We start from the raw sequence: 21,387 nt of genomic DNA on the forward strand, positions 1-21,387 counted from the left end.
CTTCCAAGAGAGGGAACCCTCAAAAAGTTTCAGGCCCTGATGGTGTACCTGCTAGGGCTTCGTAAACCTGTGCCAACAAACTAGCAGTGGTGTTCAAGGGCATCTTCAAACTCTCACTGTTGCAGTCGGAAGTTCACACCTCTGTCAAAATGGTGACAGTCATACCAATGCCCAAGAAGAGCAGGGTGAGCTGCCTCAATGACCATCACCCAGTGGCACCCATATCTACTGTGATGAAGTGCTTTGAGAGGTTGGTCATGGCTAATCAACTCCTGCCTAAAAAAGGACTTGGACCCTGTGCAATTAGCCTTAAACCACAATAACTCTACAGTAGATGCAATCTCACTGGCTCCCCCCTTGGCCTTGGATCACCAATACTTATTTCAGGTTGCTGTTTATTGACTAGGCTCAGCTCATACCCTCAGTTCTAATCAACAAGCTCCAAAATCTGAGCCTCTGTACCTCCCTCAACAACTGGATCCTTGACTTCCTCACTGAGATATCACAGTCCGCGCAGATTATAAATAACATCTCCTCCTCACTGATAATCAAAACTGGCACACCTCAAAGATGTGTGCTTAGCCCACTGGTCTACTGTCTCTACACCCATGGCTGGGTGGCTAGGCACAGCTCAAACGCCACCTATAAATTTGCCAAAAATTCGATGGTGACGCGAAGGCATACAGGAGAGAGATAGATCAGCTGGTTGGGTGCTATCACAGCAACAACCTTGCACTCAATGCCAGTAAGACACAGGAGTTGACTGAGGACTTCAGGACGGGGAAGTAGAAGGAACACACACAGGTCCTCATCGAGGGGTCAAAATTGGAAAGGGTGAGCACTTTCAAGTTTGTGAATATCAACATCTCTAAGGATCTATCCTGGGCCCAACATATTGATGTAATTATAAAGAAAGCACGACAGTGGCTTTATTTCATTAGGAGTTTGAGGAGATTTGGTATGTCACCAAAGACACACAAAAATTTCTACAGGTGTACCATGTAGAGCATTCTAACTGCTTAAATCACCATCTGGTATGGAGAGGCCACAGCACAAAATCAGAGAAAGCTGAAGAAAGCTGGAATCAGCCAGCTCCATCATGGGAACTGGCCTCCCCAGCATCCAGGACACCTTCAAACGGCAATGCCTCAAAAAGGCGGCATCTGTCGTTAAGGACCCCCATCACTCTGGACATGACCTCTTCTCATCAAGTAGGAAGTACAGGAGCCTGAAGACACACTATCAATGTTTTAGCTTCTTCCCCTCCACTATCAGATGTCTGAATGGACAGAAAACCCAACAACACTACCTCAGTATTTTTCCTCTCTTTTAGCAATATTAATTTAAAATAATTTTCTTTTTTATATAGAAACATAGAAAATAGGTGCAGGAGTAGGCCATTCAGCCCTTCGAGCCTACACCACCATTCAGTATGATCATGGCTGATCATCCAACTCAGAACCCTGTACCTGCTTTCTCTCCATACCCCCTGATCCCTTTAGCCACAAGGGCCATATCTAACTTCCTCTTAAATTTAGCCAATGAACCAGCCTCAACTGTTTCCTGTGGCAGAGAATTCCACAGATTCACCACTCTCTGTGTGAAGAAGTTTTTCCTCATCTCGGTCCTAAAAGGCTTCCCCTTTATCCTTAAACTGTGACCCCTCGTTCTGGACTTCCCCAACATCGGAAACAATCTTCCTGCATCTAGCTTGTCCAATCCCTTTAGAATTTTATATGTTTCAATAAGATCCCCCCTCAATCTTCTAAATTCCAGTGAGTATAAGCCTAGTCAATCCAGTCTTTCTTCATATGAAAGTCCTGCCATCCCAGGAATCAATCTGGTGAACCTTCTCTGTACTCCCTCTATGGCAAGAATGTCTTTCCTCAGATTAGGGGACCAAAACTGCACACAATATTCTAGGTGCGGTCTCACCAAGGCCTTGTACAACTGCAGTAGAACCTCCCTGCTCCTGTACTGAAATCCTTTTGCTTGTTCAGATAATAATCTGTTTTCCTGTTCTTGCAACCAAAGTGGATAACCTCACATTTATCCACATTAAATTGCATCTGCTATGAATTTGCCCACTCACCTAACCTATCCAAGTCACCCTGCATCCTCTTAGCGTCCTCCTCACAGCTAACACCGCTGCCCAGCTTCGTGTCATCCGCAAACTTGGAGATGCTGCATTTAATTCCCTGGTCTAAATCATTAATATATATTGTAAACAACTGGGCATTGCGGTACCCCACTAGTCGTATACTTTTGTTATAGCTTTTATTAATATGTATTGCAATATACTGCTGCCACAAAGCAACAAATTTCACAACATATGCCAGTGATAGTAAACCTGATTCTGCAATGTACCGAAATAACAAAGACTTTCCTTAAATCTAGAAATTAAAAATAAAACGAGTTCACCTGCATCCACTCCACGCACATATTCTTATCCCAAGCTAAAGAACACAGCCTCAAAATACAAAGTCTGTCTTTAGAACAGAGACGAGTGAGTAATTTCTGTAGTGAATCTGCGGAATTCATTATCACGGATGACTGCAGAGGCCAAGCCGTAGGGTATATTTAAAGCGGAGGCTGATCGGTTCTTAACTAGTAAATGCGTCAGAGGTTACGGAGAGAGGGCAGGAGAATGGGTTTGAGAGACTGAATAGATCAGCCACGATGTAATGGTGGGGCAGACTCGATGGGCCGAACGCCTTCATTCTACTCCTATGTCTTAAGGTTTTAATGACGTAATCGTTTATTGTTCACTGAAAGCATAGCAGAAAGTATTGGTTAATGTCGAGTGTGGACCAGCACTTTTGGCCAAAAAAAAACAAAAGACTATAAAGTCTGAACAAAACTGCTTGCTGAGAGTTGGGGTACAAAGTACATTATAAAACCGATTCCCGAAGACGTTTCAACGCTACAACCGCCCTTCAGATTATATCTACTGCATTATAAATGTGGTAACATAATTTCCAATTAAATCAGATGATTTTGACTTTATTGCCGTGTATATTTTCATTATTGTGTTAATTAGAACATGGATGCAATTTGTTGGAATATTTATCTAAATGGCTGTTAAGGAATTATGTTGTTATTCTTACCAATCCAGCAATTTGGATTGATAGAACAATGCGTTCTCACTCTAGCAGCGCACGTTCCTGTCTTCAGTAAACAATTTACCCGCTGCTCACCTGAGCCGGCCGACCGTTTCATCGCCCTCTTCATCCACAGGTTTATCGCAATCTTGCGAAGTATGACATGATATCAGGCAGCTTGCTTGCAAATTCCGCTTTTAGTCGCCCTGTATTTACCGTACAGATGAAGCATATTTAGCTTTCTGAAAAATGAAACAAAGTATTCAATACGGCTGTGAAGCGTATTTCCTTGACTGAGAAATGCTACTTACTATATAGTTTGTTTAGTGCATGGTACCTTTAGAGAGTTTATCAAAATAAAGCATAACAGTTCCAGGTCCTGAAACTGGAAGAAGTCTGCAGTACTAAAGGGGTTGTGCCGTTCCTTCTGCTTGGTTTCTATTTACAGTAGTCTGCTTTCAATTAATTGCTGATAGTTTAACTTCTCAAGGGGAAATGCCTGTACTTGGGTGCACAATTTTTTCACCCTGAGCTTTCAGAGTCTAATTCCTGCTGCTGTAGTTGGGATGTTGCTACACGTGATCACATCAGTGACAGCACAGCACACATGATCTTGCCCTGAGTGCCAAGCCCAATTCAACTGCTTGCCACTCACAAGACTGACCTACTGACCATGAACCCGTTTACACTGGCTCCCTTTATGCTCTCTCTTTTTGTTTGCACTGTCTATCCATTGATCTACATTATTTATTTATATTTCTTATTGTAGCTTACAGTAATTTTTATGTCTTGCTGCTGCAAAACAACAAATTTCACAACATATGTCAGTGATAATAAACCTGATTCTGATTTCACACACAGTCGACTTCAATTTGAGCTGGAGAGAACATAAAATGGAGATGAGGAAAAGATAGGTTATATGCCTGGTGTCAGCACGAGCATTACGCAGCAGCCAAGCTAAGCATTCTCACAGTCAATGGACCAGATTAAAGGCCTGTGGTCCTACCACATCAAATTATTAATGCTGGACAGTTCATGTTCAAGCTTAATTGTCATTCAACCACACGCATGTACACAGCTAAGTGGAACAGAGTTCCTCAAGGGCCAAGGTGCAAAACACAGTTCATACAGTCACACACAGCACACACATACGACAGTGCATACAGTCACACACAGCACACACATACGACAGCGCATACAGTCACAAAATAATATTAGCACAAGTCCCTGAGTGACATGGTCTGAAGATTGATGATGCCTGGGATTTTGCCCTAGAGCCACGTTTCTGCAAGAACAAGCACAGAGCAGTTCCTCATTTCCAAAGGGCAGCCCAGTGAACACTGGAGTGCAGCATCAACAGCAGAACTGACCTGACTCAGCACAGATTCCAACATGAGCAACAGGATGAGGAAGCTGCAGGCACATCCCCATCTGCAATGGAAGCAAGGCTGAAGTATTTACAAACTTGAATGGCCAGAAGTGGTCAGTCTATCTCAGCTTCTTTCTGAGATGCCCACCATTATAGATGCCGGCCTTCAACCAATATAAATTACTCCACAAGGTAGCAGGTGATTGCTGAGTGTACTGGATGTAGGAAAGACTATAAGGGTAGACATCGCCACAGCAATTATACTGAAAACATGCACTTCACATAGCAACTATGCCTCTGGCCAGGCTGCTTCAGTACAGCTGGGACTACTGACATCTACCTAATAATGAGGGAGATTATTCAGTTATGTCCCATTCACAAAAAGCAGGACAAATCTAATTTAACTAGTTAGCGTTCAGTCTACTCTTTATCATCTGTAAAGTGATGGAGTGCCTTGCTAGCATGCAGCACTTGTTCGTTGATCACTGATGGACATTTTGGGTTTTGCCTGGACTACTTGACTCCAGGCCTCATAAGAGTTGAACTAAGAGATGAGATGAGATGACAGTAACTGTCCTTAACAGCAAGGCACCCTAGTAAAACTAATGTCAATGGGCACCAAAGTTGGAGAGGTAACTTACACAAAGGAAAGTGGTTGTAGCTGTTGCTGGTTAATCCATCTCAGTTCCAGAATGTCACTCATAATTTCCTCGGGCCAAAGTACTGAGCCCAATCATTTTCAACTGCATCATAAATTACCTTCCATTCATAAGACTAGAGTGACTTTAAAGAGAAAAGAAGATTAACTTTATTTGTCATATTTACATTGGAACATAGTGTGAAATGCATTGATTCCACTTGGCATGATTAACTGATTAACTTATTTTTATTTAATTATTTATGGTTTTATATTGCTATATCTCTACACTATTCTTGGTTGGCGCGGCTGTAACGAAACCCAATTTCCCTCGGGATCAATAAAGTATGTCTGTCTGTCTGTCTGATTGTGTCAAATCAAATCAGCAAGGATTGTGTTGGGCATCCCACAAGTGTCGCAACACTTCCCGCACCAGCAAAACATGCCCACCACTGTGGAATGTGGGAGAAAACCAGAGGGAGTTCATGTGGCCATGGGGAGAGCATACAAACTCCTTACCATCAGTAATCAGTGCTACTGGTCCTGTAAGATGTTGTGCAAACCACCATACCTTTGTTCCTCCTTTTGGAGAGATTCATTGACATTTTTCAGTTTAACAGCTCATCAGCAAATGAATCACTCCATAACTAGATTCAAAGTTCAGCATGTTCAGTGACAAATTCCATTTGCACCACAGAAGTTACTGACTTGATTCTTCATTGTCATTGGTTCTGAATCTTGAAACTCCTTACCCAAGTTGCCAAGTAATGATTGTCTCCAACAAGAGAGAATTTAACCATTTACCCTTGATATTGTATTTATTTATTTTATTTAGAGATACAGTGCAGGATAGGTCCTTCTGGCCCTTCAAGCTTTGTCGCCCCAGCATCTCTCAATAAACCCAATTTTACACTAACAAAATCACGGTTGAATTTACAATGACCAATTAACTTACCCAGTACGTCTTTGGACTGTGGGAAGACCTACAGAGGATGCAGGGATTGAACTCACAGAAGTCTGATGCCCTGAGCTGTAATAGAGTCACACTATCTGCTATAATACTGTGGTGCCCATATGCCACCAAATTTGACGGCATTGTCTTTACCAGGTCCTTCACCTTTATATCCTCACAGTACTATTGATCAGAAGCTTGACTGGACCAGCCACATAAATAATCTGGCAACACAAGCAGATCAAAGTAAATGGAAGTAATAAAAAACACATGATGTAAATCAAAAATAAGAAAATTTTAAGCTTGGAAATGCTTGGCAAACCAACAGCACAGTTCTTTGATGTGAAATGCTATCTCGTTCCCTCTCCACAGATGCTACCTGAACACCTGAATGTTTTTATGTTATGTTACTGCTGATCAGAGACTGGGCATCCCATGGCAAGTGAATTACTTCCCTACATTCTAAAGCCATTCTACTATCCACAAGGAACAAGCCAGGTGAGATGCTGCACTGGGCTATTTTTACTTGGATAAGTATAACTCCAGCAACCCTCAAGAGGCTCAGCACCATCGAAGGCAAATCAACCCATTTGATTGGCATCTATGCATCTGTCTAAACATTTATTCCCTCAATCTACACGGTGTGGCAGTGTACCTCACTTTCAGAATGCATTGCAGTTACTCTCAGGCTCCCCGATGACAACATCCAGACCTATAACAGTGAGCATCAGGAAGGACAAGGGCAGGTAGGATAAGAGATTGCATACAGCTTCCCCTCTGACTTGGAACTACATTGTTGTCCCTCTCTGTAGCACTGTGTGCAACCATATATTCCTTACCCAGTGCTGTTGGAGTACTTTCACCGGCGGCATTTCAGGAAGACAGTTAGCCACCAACTTCTTGAGTAGATTAAAAGATAGGCAATAAATGCTTTACTTACCAGAGACAGCCAAACAGCAAAAAGTGAAACTTCATTAAAAATTCTACAGTTTCTCTGAATTGTGATTAGAGAAAGTACTGAAAAGGGCTAAACCATATATTCTGAAATTAATGCATGTACATAATACCTTGCTTCTGATTTCTGCTTTGCTATTCTTGAAAAGTAATTCACTGTAGTTGCTTAAATAAAATTTCTGACAGCATTCAGCAAGGTGATGAATGTCCACGCTGTAACAGGTTTGTTTGAGGGCTGTTATATATAATTGCCTAGGACACACAGCACAGAAACAGGCCATTTACTTAAATAGTCCCATCCACGTGAGCCTTCTCCCATCTGTCCTCAGCTACATTTATCACCATAACCCTCTATTCCCTTAGCACTACCTCCCAAGCTTGTCCATCTTGCTTTCAAATGTATGCATGTTCTTCCCATCACCCACTTATTGAGTTCAACATTCTCACTGCTCTTTGTGTACAGAAGTTGCTTTTATATTTCCTATTGGATTTCCTGATGACTGCCTTATATTGTTGCCCTCTTTTATGCCCTTCCCCTCAAATGCAAATATTCTATCTGCATTCCGTCTCTAAAAGCTTTCCATCATTTTAAAGACTGCTGTTGATTAGATTTTAGCCTTTACTTCTCAAGGAAGGAGACATTCAGCTAATTCATCCTTTCTTGATTCATTCTTCCTCACATTTCTGATATCATTTTTGTTCATCTTCCCTGAGCCCTCTAACTTTTCTGCAATATGGTGCCAAAATGCAATAACTCATGTATGATCAAAACAATGTTTGATGTAGATTTAGCACAACATTTCTGTTTTTCAGCTTTATCCTTCTGAAAACAGAAGTTCATGATTTGTTTCCTTTCTATATGGCCTTGTTAAACAGTGACACAGCTTTCAACAACTAGCATATTTATACCCTGGAATCCCTTTGCATTATACCCTATCCTAATGTAAAGTGTTGAAGTAGCAGAGTTGCCTCTTTATTCTTTCCATCAAAATGTAGCTCTCATTTATTTGCATTAGACCTCATCGTCTAATGATTTGACTATTCTGCAAGGGTAGTGGTGGTGGTCTCACCATTTGTCTTTATGAAACATTAATGTTTCATAAAACATTAATGTAACCAGGAAGTTAGACAAGGGAGATCCAGTGGATGTAGTGTACCTCGATTTTCAGAAGGCATTTGATAAGGTCCCACATAGGAGATTGGTGGGTAAAATCAGAGCTCATGGCATTGGGGGGAAGATATTGACATGGATAGAAAACTGGTTGGCAGATAGAAAGCAAAGGGTAATGGTGAATGGGAGTTTCTCGGAATGGCAGGTGGTGACTAGTGGGGTGCCACAGGGCTCGGTATTGGGACCACAGCTGTTTATGATTTACATCAACGATTTAGATGAAGGAATTGAGAATAACATCAGCAAATTTGCTGATGATACTGAGCTGGGTGGCAGTGTGACATGTGATGAGAATGTTAGGAGAATTCAGGGTGACTTGGATAGGCTGAGTGAGTGGGCAGATACTTGGCAGATGACGTTTAATGTGAATAAGTGTGAGGTTATCCACTTTGGGAGTAAGAACAGGAAGGCAGATTATTATCTGAACGGTGTAGAGTTAGGTAAGGGAGAAATACAAAGAGATCTAGGAGTCCTTGTTCATCAGTCACTGAAGGTGAATGAGCAAGTGCAGCAGGCAGTGAAGAAGGCTAATGGAATGTTGGCCTTTATTACAAAGGGAATTGAGTACAAGAGCAAGGAAATCCTTTTGCATTTGTACAGGGCCCTGGTGAGACCACACCTGGAGTATTGTGTACAGTTTTGGTCTCCAGGGTTAAGGAAGGACATCCTGGCTATAGAGAAAGTGCAGCGTAGATTCACGAGGTTAATTCCTGGGATGTCCGGACTGTCTTATGCAGAGAGGTTAGAGAGACTGGGCTTGTACACACTGGAATTAAGGAGATTGAGAGGGGATCTGATTGCAACATATAAGATTATTAAGGGATTGGACAAGATAGAGGCAGGAAATATGTTCCAGATGCTGGGAGAATCCAGTACCAGAGGGCATGGTTTGAGAATAAGGGGTAGGTCATTTAGGACAGAGTTAAGGAAAAACTTCTTCTCCCAGAGAGTTGTGGGGGTGTGGAATGCACTGCCTCAGAAGGCAGTGGAGGCCAGTTCTCTGGATGCTTTCAAGAAGGAGCTAGATAGGTATCTTATGGATAGGGGAATCAAGGGATATGGGGACAAGGCAGGAACCGGGTATTGATAGTAGAAGATCAGCCATGATCTCAGAATGGCGGTGCAGGCTCAAAGGGCTGAATGGTCTACTTCTGCACCTATTGTCTATTAATATTTTTTGTGCCTTTGCTCCCACTCTGTTTTCCATAAGATCATAAGACATAGGAACATAATTAGACCATTTGGTCCAACAAGGCCAATTTGTTCATGGCTGATTTGTTATTCCTCTCAACCCAATTCTCTTGCATTCTTTCTCCCCATAATCTTTGACACCCTTACTAATCAACAACCTATCATAAATAACATTATTTCATATATGTTAACATTTTTATACTTGCTTTCATCTGTCTTAAGAAATCAATGAGCTTAGCCAAGCAAAAATTCCCCTTCCAGGATCCATGCTAACTACTCACTATTATGTTTTCATGTCCACACATGCACCAACAGCAGTGTATTAGCATTCTCTACAAAGGAAATTAAGCAATTATTTTAAAGAGCAAGCTCTGATGCTTTGGATCTTCAATACCTATCTTCAGTGAATAGCTACATTGAATCCAACTTAAGCAAATGAAGCACATTGTATTTTTGTTTAGCAAATGTTACATTTAATAATAAAAAAAAATAAGAAATAGAAATGGAACAGAATATTTGGTCTTCAAGACTGCTCTCACAATGAATTAGAATACGACTGATCAAAGTTTTCAACTCGGGCTTCACCCACTATAACAAAATTCTTTCAATGCCTTGGTATCCATAAATTTGTTAGTCTCTCTCTTAAAGATATTAGCAAATGAGCATTGACGATTCTCTAGGATAGAAATTTGCAAAGCTTTGCAACAACATGGGTGAAAAAGTTTCTCCTCATTTCAGTGCTATTTCAACCCCTGTCCGAATCAGTTTGAGGCTCATTGGAAATAAGCAATACTCCAAAAGAATTTATATTTTCAAATATATATATAGAAAACAGTATGTACCTTCTTATTCTTCAAAACTGTAAAGAACATAGACCTAGTCACAACAATTCGTTTGGAATGCCTATTTAATTCCATCCAAGATGTTCATTTGTTTCCCCTATTAAGGAGACAAAATCTGTTTACTGCAGTAAAGTTGTGATCCTATATTTCTGTAATATGACTTCTTCACACTATTGATTCTGTAATAAAGACAAATTATTATAGACCAAATGGAGAATAATTTGCTTTTCTAATTGTTTGCTAAACCTACATGGAGTCTCTCTGATTGATGTCCGGATTCACCATATAAATATTATCACCTCATTTCTCACATCAGAGTGCATCATTATTCAATCTCTCACAATTCAAAACATAAATTCAAAAGATAACTCCTAACAAAATGAAAAACTTCACTTTTATCTATACTCTTTTCTTTCTTTCTCATCCATGCTACCTCGTGTAACCTGTCCAAATTCCTTTGAACCCTTTTTTGAAGTTCTTCCACATTCGCACTTTTGTACCGTGTTACACATACCTATTACACTTAATTATATCTAGCCCTTAGACAGAAATTGCTTAAGGCCTAATAATTGCTGAACGTTATCACCAACTTTAAACTGGTCATATCATTCTTACTTCCAGTTTACAGCCTGTTAACTAGTCATCAGTACACACCCTTTGGCCCACGAGCTCTAATTCTGAGTCATGATCTTTTCTTGTTTAGTCAGTTCATCCAAAACCAAAATAAATGCCCAACCATTTGATCCATGGCTAATTTATTTTCCCTCTCAACCACATTCTCCTGTCCTCACTCTGTAACCTTTTATGCCCTTACTAATTGAAAACCTATTAACCTCCACCTTAAAGATACCCAATAACTTAGCCTCGATAGCTGTCTGTGGCAAAATATTCCCTGGACTCACCATACTCTGCCTAAAGAAATTCCTCTTCATTTCTGTTCTAAAGGTCTGTACTCAGACTCCCCCAGTATTGGAAACATCCTCTCCATGTCCAATCTCTCTAGGTCTTTCAATATTCAGCAGATTTTAATGAGATCCCTCCCCCCATTCATCTGAACTCCACATAGTGCACTCTCAGAGCCATCATACACTCCACCTACATTAACCTTTTCATTCCCAGGATCATTTGTGTAAATCTCCTTGGCCTCTCTCAAATGTCAGCACATCCTTTCTTAGACTAGGGACCAAAAACTGCTCACAATCTGCCAGTTCTTTATAAAGTCTCAGCATTACACCCTTGCTTTTATATTCAAGTCCTTCAAAATGAATATGCTAACTTTGCATTTGCCTTCCTTACTACTAACTCAACCTGCAAGTTAACCTTCAGAGAATCATGAACTAGGACTGTTCACCTCTGACTTGTGAATTTGCTATCTCTTTAGAAAATAGTCTATGCCTTTGTTCCTTCTGCCCAGGTGCATGACCACACAGTTCCCCAGACTGTACTTCATCTGCAACTTCTTGGGCTGTTCTCCTAATCTGTCCCAGTCCTGCTTCCTCAGCTCCACATACCCCTACATCTATCTTTGTATCATCTGCAAACTTGGTCACAAAGCCCTCAGTTTCATCATCCAGATCATTAACATGTAAAGTGAAAAGTAGCTGAACCCAACACAGACTCCTGTGGAACACCAGGAATCACCAGTAAAGATTCCCTTTTATCCCCATCCCCATTCTTTGTTTCCTGCTGGTCAGCCAATCTTCTATCCATGCTAGTATATTTCCTGTAATACTATGGACTCTTACCTTATTAGCAGCCTCATGTGTGGCACCTTGTTGAAGGCCTTCTGAAAATCCAAGTAAACAACATGCACTGACTCTCCTTTGTTTATCCTGCTTGTTATTTCCAAGTGTTCCATATGTGAAATGAGGCAACGTTAGTTACAGGCAGAAAGCTATTCTGAAGCTGAGGTCAGATCAGCATGGTTTTATTGAATGATGGGCAGTCTGTATGATTTGACAACATCGAGGACATCTTCAAAAGGCGAGGCCGCAAAAAAGCGGCATCCGCCATTAAGGACTGCATCGCCCAGGACATGCCGTCTTCTCATTACTTCCATCAGAGCAGAGGTACGGGAGCCTGAAACACACACTCAGTTTAGGAACAAATTCTTCTCCTGCGCTACCAGATTTCTGAACAGAAAAAGAACCAAATCATCTACACTACCTCACTATTTTTGCTCTTTTTGCACTACCAACTTAATTTAAAATTTATATCAATCTATTTCATTATAGTAATTCTTAGCATTTTCTATGTATTGCACTGTACTGCTGGTGCAAAACAACAAACGTCACTACTTACGACAATGATAATAAACCTGATTCCGACTCATTTGGCCTATTCTTGCTCCCATTTTCATATATTCTTGAAATCTATTAATTCTATAATTCTTCCCTTAATCCAAGTCCTGTGGTCAGACATGATTTGAGTAGGTTTCATGAGGATACAGGAGGTACCTTTGCTGAATGTACCTTAACCTGCAATGAAGTATATTGTCATCCTTTCATCTGTAGAGGGTGGTTCACTATATAACATGTATCTAATAGTCACATTCAACATTTGTGTGAGGTACAGTATACTGTGCTATATTCAGATGGTTCAGAAGATATACTGTATACTTCTTACAGACGTATTAAACAAAGTTTTGGGGCAAAATTCTGTTGTAGACTTTTAATAAAAGAACAAATTTTATTATTTATCTGTAATCCATTTTCAGTATCCACCTCAACCAATTCTTCCTTCATAGATGGCTATCTTCAAATTTATGAAATTAGCTCTAGACATATGTTAATATCGAGTTCCATCTCATTATGCCCACAGCCCCCTACAGCCACCTTCAGTCCAAAGCGATTTATTCCCAGTGTTTTATTGCACAATACTATATCGCACCAAAAAAAAGGCCTGCGCGGTAATTAACACAGAGCCCGGAAAACACCTTTGAACGTATTCGATGACTTGTCCTCCCCGCTTCCACTGCACATTGTTTCGCCCAATCGTATGAATTTCTGTATCCCACAATATCACTTTTTTTGGCAGACACTTCTAATTTCCTGTCTACAAAAATCTGCCAACACAACTCTTCGTTCAGTAATCCCATACGATTCCATCCGGAGATAGTGCTCTTCGTTGTTTCTTAGCTCTACTCAAATGGATTCAATTATTGGGTTTTTTTGGAACTAAGGTAATCTTTCTCCACTCTCGTTAATTTTCCTTTATTATTGGATTTATAATACAGCGCACATATACTCCTCAGTTTCCCGAACTCTTTTCAAAGCCAATTTTCCTAGAATATTTCATTTACAAATTTGCAAATTTGCGTTGGCTGTTAGATTCTTGGGCCAATAAGTGACGATACCAATTCACAGATGAACTCCAAACTTAACAAAACATTGTATACACCATTTTAAACATGTATCAGTCTGCCACTAACTAATTAGTTGCGCGGAGCCGCTGAGCGAACGAGCACACGCGAAACCGCCCGAGAGCACTGGAAGAAATGTGAAATATGCGACACCATAATTATTCTTAATAAACGTAAACTCTCGTTCTGCTGCTACTGATCCTCCGAAGAGCTTCACAGTCCCAGTTATGGCGGTTTCTACATGCGCTGATATTGCTGCAAAAGTTATTGCCTCCCGTCATTAGTTTTCTAACCGGCCCGTCCGTTTCCTAAGATCCCTATTATAATTTACTCATTGCTATATTTCTGCCTCCTCTCACTTTACAGCTGCCATATTGAGGCCAGGCACTTCTCGTTAAAAACAAACATATTTGGAGACAAGTCACATTACAACTGCTGCAAGGCCAACAAGTGTGTTAACAGTACTCACTGACCAGCTGAACCAAATTTAACTGCATTTGGCCTTTTTGTTATCGCCAGCCTAAGATTATACATTATTCCTTTGTCAATAGCGGAGATATTAATTCACAGATCACCTCAACTTTTTGCAAAATGTGTCGAGCATAACTGTAACTATATCTCATTTACAACACTGTGCATAGTATGAATGTGTATATAGATTGGATAGAATGTCAACGGTAGGGTTCAGTGAGTCTATCAAAGTATTAATTTTATTTTGTAACTGACAGAGTAATAAACCATTGTAACTGGATCCCGTACTCTAACAAGCAACGTTTAATTCTTTTTAAGTGCAGGAACAATTTTGTAGTAGTTTTCTTCATCATTCGAGCGAGAGAAGAATTGTGTAGAATTTACCCTGGAGTGGCTGGCTATCTGTAATTCGTGCTAATAAAATACTTTTTTACTATCCGCTGTAATTGGTTTATGACCTTTACTGTTTATTTATCCATAAGAGCTGCTGTTTAATGGCTCGGGAAGGCAATTGGTTAATGGGTCAATACTGAGTCAAATGCTCAGTGTCCCGTTTTACAGGGAAGCAGAATGGAGTAAGATGGCCCAAACAGACTTAGCCATAATGGGCTCGACTTTTATGATCATATCAAACTGCAAAATAAAACGTAAGATTACAATTCATAGCCTGAAGCTTTCGTGTAAATTCGCTTAAAAAAAAGCGCATTTCCGAATGTTGTTTCAAAATATTCTGTCAGCATGCAAGGCAGGAAGAACAGATACTTCGCAAATATTTACTAACTCATAGATAAAGCTTTTACAGAGAGAGGTATGCTGTCCTGAAATTGGCAAAAAGTATTTGATCTGATGGGATCTTGATCAAGCAGAATGGCGTAAAATTTACGTCAAAAGCATCATTAAGAAATGCATACTGCCTTATTCAGAAAAACGACCGACTTAAAAGTAAGCAAAATAAAGCTCTAAAATTTTCTCGCTTTTTTGAAGGAAGAATATCATTTTAAATAAAATGGTTCATTTTTATTCGTTAGAACATAGAGTTAAATGAAGCGTTTAAATGGGTAAAATTCTGCAGAAATGTGCAATTACGGCAGGAGTGCAAAGTAAATAACCACTGTGTGAGAAAGCATGAGTGATCACAGGTAGTGAAACGATCTTTGTCCTTTCCAGTAGCTCCCCGCCTCCTCATAGCCTTGTCACCAAGTCAACCAGCAGCCGGTCCTACCATATCAATCAGAAATGTCAACATGCGCTGTGAATTACATAGAGAAAAAAATCTCTATATAATCAATCGGCCGCTAACGGATGCCAGGCGATTTTCGTTTTAACTTTAAAAACTGCTATTTTGAAATGTTCTTATGAATTGATGGCAAATTCTGTAAATGTCATCAGATAATATTCTTGACAGGATTTCTTTACCGAATCTTCTAATCAAAAGTCAATATTTAATCTGGTCGAAGTTTGAAACGGACGTTGAATCATGTGATAGCTAAAGTGAAAGAAAAGTTAAAATAAGGCAGTATGAAATAAATGAATTGTTCGGTAGAAACGTTAACAAAGAGATTTGTTGAGGAAATAGAAAGGCAAAGGAAAGGGCAAACAGAATTAACCCCCGAGTTGCTAAAAATGCAAACGTAAATTTAAGAAGAAAACTACTCTAAAGTCTTATACTAGAACGATTCGAACATAACACGTGATTTCAAACTCAACTGAAAGGGATGGAACGTGCGCAAAATGCCATGTGGATTTGCCGTCAGAGGTATTTATCCCAGACGTGTTAATCCCAGTCACTCACGTAGGATCAGTGAAGAAAACAGTAGCTAATCTACGTTTGGTAGAAATAATACTGAGCGTTGCTATCTGTGGTTCCCAGGCCCAAGTCGCTGAGAAGGTGATAAGGCTGCCCTGTGTAATCTATCACTGATACTATTCACATCTGCTCATACATTCTCCAAGTTAAATGTTTAAAATTCAACATATTTGTGTAACTTCTCTGATTAAACTGGAACAAGGTAACGAATTAATTCTAACCAAAATACCTGTCTTCGATTGAGAAAACACTGAAATTGTTCTTGAATGAATCAAGTATTTCTTGGAAGAGAGAGAGGGACATCGCCTGGCAATCACACAAGTTTCCATTGTTACTCAACTACATGAAAAGTAAATGGACTCTGCAGGCAGGTGAAGTTGACCAAGTGCTCTTATCGTGAATTTACAGTCCAATCGGCTGTAGGGCTCGAGTCACGTGACATGTCCGTAATACTCCACGGAGCATAACAGAGTGTCAGGTGCTATTTTGATTAGTGAATCAAGCAAGGCAGAGCTATTAAACTGTAAAATTACAGTAGCACTGTATGTTTCGGTTGCTGATCAACTTGCAGCATGAATAGCGAGGAACGTTATTATGCGCCGGCTCAGATTTATAGCGAATCATGTGCTTATCAAAGATCACAAGTCCAGGAATATAATCAAAGCCCACCAGCGTGTCTCTACGTAGGGAGACAGCCGCAGACTTCATACGCTAATCCTTCCTTGTCAGGACTTGAACAAGGAAGCCCCGCTGACATTTCACCTTTCGAAGTACCTGCGATTTCGGAGGATCCTACCGTCTCGCATCTTCACCATCCACAGCAACAGCACCCGAATCCGCACACCCACCAAGGGGCTTGTTTTGGTAGCAGTTCCGAAATCAGTAGCCTGGAAGAGCACACCAGAACCCACTTGCCCTTCCCTTGGATGAAATCTACCAAGTCGCACGCTCACCTCTGGAAAGGACAATGGCCAGGTAAGTGCCAACAAAGGCAATTATTTTTCTACTGACGATGAGAGTTTTTTTTAACTGATGACAACTCAAGAAAATAATTATACCTCAAATTAGGGCATAGGTGATTGGGGAACATGCCATAACAGGAATTCCTACTGGGTATTTCACCTTGGTCAATGATATCGATATCGCTGATATGATATACATATATTGATGTTCTAATTATCGTTGTTGGCATTGCTTAGTATAATCCATCAATACTTCAGTTTGACAATGAAAATGTCACTAGGCCATCTCTCCACCACATCAGAATCGAAATTTGTACCGACTTCCTCTCCTTTGAAAACGAATAGATTATTCTGTTCCCTATGATTTAAACGAACTTTTCCACCTTTTCATAAGCAAAGTTAATCGAGTCTGTAAACCTGTAAAGTCTGTAATCGAGTCTGTGAAATAACAACAGTAGCATTAGATATTTCAATCTCACTTTTATTAATCAGCTCTTTCTTCAACCTTCAAATTCCATCAAAACAAATACTTCTACATCTGGGAACATTTTCTAAGGAAGTCAAGGAAATACTTAACGTTAAGATTTTTTAAAGGAACTAATAGAATAGAGTTGTGTAACCAATATTGCCGCAACAGAATCAAAGTTGCAAGAAAATTTGTATGACGAAGAATGTCTAAAAACATCGTGAAAAGTCAGCAGGGAAATGGCCGCCTTGTGCAAACACGTGGTAATATATTGAAATGAGCATTTCATTTTGTGCTAAAAGGATTTTCTACCTCAGACAACACATAATTCAACACAATTGTTTTTGCTTGGTGTTAAGCTGAGACCCAGACGAGGCAAATGCTTTGCAATAAAATAAAACACAGAATTAAAGTGTGCCCAGAGCTAATTATTAAAGTGCATAGGAACTTCAACAAATCATTACATTTATACAGGTATATAGTGAAACGCCCAGGCTTATTAAATGTGAACGATAACTTAAAGCCTAGTGGAAAACTACGAGATGAACTCAGCCACAGTAGCTGCGCGCCTGGTTGATGATATGATTGCAGTCGTAAAGGGATCTATCCGGGCATAATTACTCTAGATTTGTTTGTATTAAGTTGTAAAAGTGAAATCGCAAACCATTACAGGCAGACTGGAACACGATTCTCAACAAATGCTTAACATTTCACCAAACAGATAAATTAAACTATTTATTTATTGGCATATAAAGAGATTTGAGTAATGTCAAAGCAATTGCAATAAATCTTATAACCTTTCTGGAGCAAATTATGCGCCTTCAAAAGAAATCTATCGCCAAAAAAAGATCCCCCACCCCTCCACCGAACACTGGTCTGGGAGGTAATCTGTCTTCTAAGAACCATAAGTAGGTTAAAAATGATTTACGGCGAAAGTAAAGTGAGTGCATTTTTTCTTCTGCTCAATTATACTCGGAATATATTTCTCAAACCGTAATTTGGTTTACGGTAAGAGTATATGACGGTATTAGGTAACCGAAAAGCTATGGGGGACAAACAATTTCCAATAAAGACAGGGGCTTCCATTCGGCAGTATAGTTACCATGCCCAGCAGCACAAGACTACATTTAGAGCACTCTTTTCTGTGAATTACAAAAATTAATTGTAAAAATTAAAAGTAATTATAAAATTAATTGAATCTACGAATTTGTTTGTGAAAATGTATTAAGCTTGATTTTAAAAAATCTGAACGCCCATACTTCATCAAATTAATTTGGTTCTAAAGTGATACCATCAAAATATATTGAGAAATTCACAATATTTTTAGAATATTCATAGTGGAATGAACAGTATATATTATAGTAAACTCGAGATTTCAAGTGACAAAAATTTACTTTGGTATTAAAGTCTTTCTAAAATCTATTATTTCGAGGTGATTAAGTTTAAATGTAATTGCCTTAAATTCAGAATAAATAAAAATTGACATCGATCAAAAAGGTGTAAATCACAAAATGTTTTTTTTACCCTAAAATACATGTAGTTCCCAGTTGCTGAGACTGGCAAAATATTATGAATTTAAATTTAATGTTTTTATTTTTACAACAAAATTAAAAGATTATCGCGTATATATTAGATTCCACCCCCCTCCCCCCGTAGCAAATGAGTACTTCAAAATTGGTAAACAGTTACATGAACAATAATAAACGGAGAAGATTTTGATTTTGAAAATAAAATATAACTAATGATTTAAACCTAATGTGGCGTATAATTTACCTAATTCTGCGAATAATAGTCAGACAGGAGTGTTTAAGAAGTTATGTTTGCCTTTATCTCAGCCTTACATGGAGTAGTTTTTAAAACTTGGGGCAGGAAACTGAAATAGAAACGGTAAGATAACGCATTGTTCTGCGCGGCTTTTAAAAAATGAAATCTCTCACAGAAAACCTCTCCCGTTATTCAAGTCAATATGGAATGCAGATTCCTCAATATAGGTATATTTGCAGTGGTTTGAATTTAAACTCTTTTAAAGCCGGAGGCTTTTTTAAAGATTACTCTTGGTTGTTAAAGAAATTCAAGAATGGGGTATTCAGTACTTAGAAGTTGAAATGAAAGAAGATATTTCGGCAAAATGGGCCTTTTACTGAATGGACAATTCTCATGTAGTAATATGTATTCCGATTCACCGTGAAAGGTCTACTGTGTGGCAAGAACCGTGACCTTTTTTTAAAATAAATGTCTCTTTCTGGCAAGTAACTCCAGCTTTTCAAACAGAATGAGTGTTGCTATGGTTTTCGGTCCCAATTTGCTCAAATTTTATACTGATTACATCATTAGGACCAAAATCAGAAATAAAGTTCCTTAAAGGAAATGTTATTTTGATACTTACCGCTTGAAATGTTGACTGAATCGGTCAGTCTTACATTCTTCAGCTCCCCGATTTTAACCTCAAACCACGCGAATGGAGAACACGTCGTCTGCGAGGAAAATCTTCTGGCGGAGTTCTTTATTTTCGAAGTAATTTATATGGTCGGAAATGAGGAGCTGGTGTGCTTCTGAACCGTGTTATCACCAGTGAGTTATCTGCATTTCGATAGATAGAAGGCTAGTTGGAGGAAGTGCCATTAACCTGCTGGTAACTACCGACACTCCCGACAGGCGTAAGCCGCAATTCCGTTATCTCAGATGTGGTGGAGCCAGCAAGTTATTATTTCAATTCTTTTTGTTGAGAATTGTTTGCTAGAATTTTGTGCGTAATTTCCCGTATCACTTAATTTTAAAAATGTGCCGCATTGAACGAAAACTGTCCGTATGTTAATGTTGTCTCTCTCTTTAGGAGGTTCATTCATGGTGGAGCAGGAAGACAGTAAGCGAACACGTACTGCCTATACGCGGGCCCAGCTGCTGGAGTTAGAGAAAGAATTTCTATTCAATAAGTACATCTCCAGGCCCCGAAGGGTGGAGCTGGCCGTCATGTTAAACCTAACCGAACGACATATAAAAATCTGGTTCCAAAACAGGAGGATGAAATGGAAGAAGGAGGAGGATAAGAAAAGAGGGAGGAATGGTGCCCCTGAGCAGGACTCGGTCGTCTCTTCCGGCGATCTCAAAGAGGATTGCTGTGCTCCCAATACCCCATTTGGAAGAGATCCATTATCTGTCAGTGTCTCCTCGTCGCAACCAGCCAACATCTCCGGCTCATCTTTAAGGAGCCAAGGCGCAGGTGCGAGAGACTCCACGAAAAATTCATAAAGTCTTGCCATAAGGCCAGCATCACGACGCACATCATTTAATCGGTACTCATAACAGGAAGAAAAATTCAAAAGGTAAATCCACTCTGCAAATCACGACAAATGCTACACCGAGAACGTCTAATGACAATTATAGTCATTGCATTAATGGCCGTATGCAATAATATACTGAAATGCAATGCTTAAAATGTCAGTAATTGAAAGTGACTGGGGTCAGTCAGAGATAACAACAGTCATGTGATGTTTTTGTTTGTATTATTAATATTGTATACACCTGTAGTTAACTGTTTCTAGTTCTCCCATTTTGCCAGTTATGGAACTGTTAGTTTAAAGGCCTTAGTCATTGAACGTTATGCCTTCAATAGTTTGCATGGTACGTATTTTTCCTGCGGTAATAAATCAAATTTCATATCGGGTTAAAATAATTGTTGTATATTTGTAGTCGTATGTATACAAATATCGTAATGTCTTGCGTTTTGTCTTCAATTTGTGTATTTTCCATTGGATGTTAAGACGAAGATTTTAACTAATCCTTCCAGGAAACAGGCTGCTTGTAACGATTAAGCGTTTTGTTGCATGCGATTCCAGTATAGCTGCCCGAAAATTCAACAGCCATTTCAATAAAAGACGCTTCAAAACTGGAGCTCATCGTGAATGTATACGCGGATAGCCTTGACTGAATTTAATGCGTTTCTGCTCGGAAGGTTTTTGAAAATGCATGGCTTATTTATCAGAATGAAACTTTACTCACATTTTAGACTCTCTGAGCTTGGAAAATTAAGGGCAAAACAAACCACGCCTCCTGTCTTGAATCAGTACAATGACTGCAGCAAGCTCTCTAAATGGAATCGACAA

General features: G+C 39.5%; 1 protein-coding gene across 1 annotated transcript; it reads left to right on the top strand.

The window, feature by feature from the left end:
* The first annotated feature begins 16,338 nt into the window (after positions 1–16,338).
* On the top strand, positions 16,339–21,165 carry pdx1 (pancreatic and duodenal homeobox 1). The gene is made up of 2 exons (XM_073041879.1): positions 16,339–16,831; positions 20,118–21,165. The coding sequence occupies exons 1-2, from the start codon at positions 16,429–16,431 to the stop codon at positions 20,531–20,533; spliced, it is 819 nt and encodes a 272-aa protein (XP_072897980.1). The 5' UTR covers positions 16,339–16,428; the 3' UTR covers positions 20,534–21,165.
* Positions 21,166–21,387: the final 222 nt, after the last annotated feature.

This window comes from Hemitrygon akajei, chromosome 4 (genome assembly GCF_048418815.1).
Source record: "Hemitrygon akajei chromosome 4, sHemAka1.3, whole genome shotgun sequence".
Classification (NCBI taxonomy): Eukaryota; Metazoa; Chordata; class Chondrichthyes; order Myliobatiformes; family Dasyatidae; genus Hemitrygon; species Hemitrygon akajei.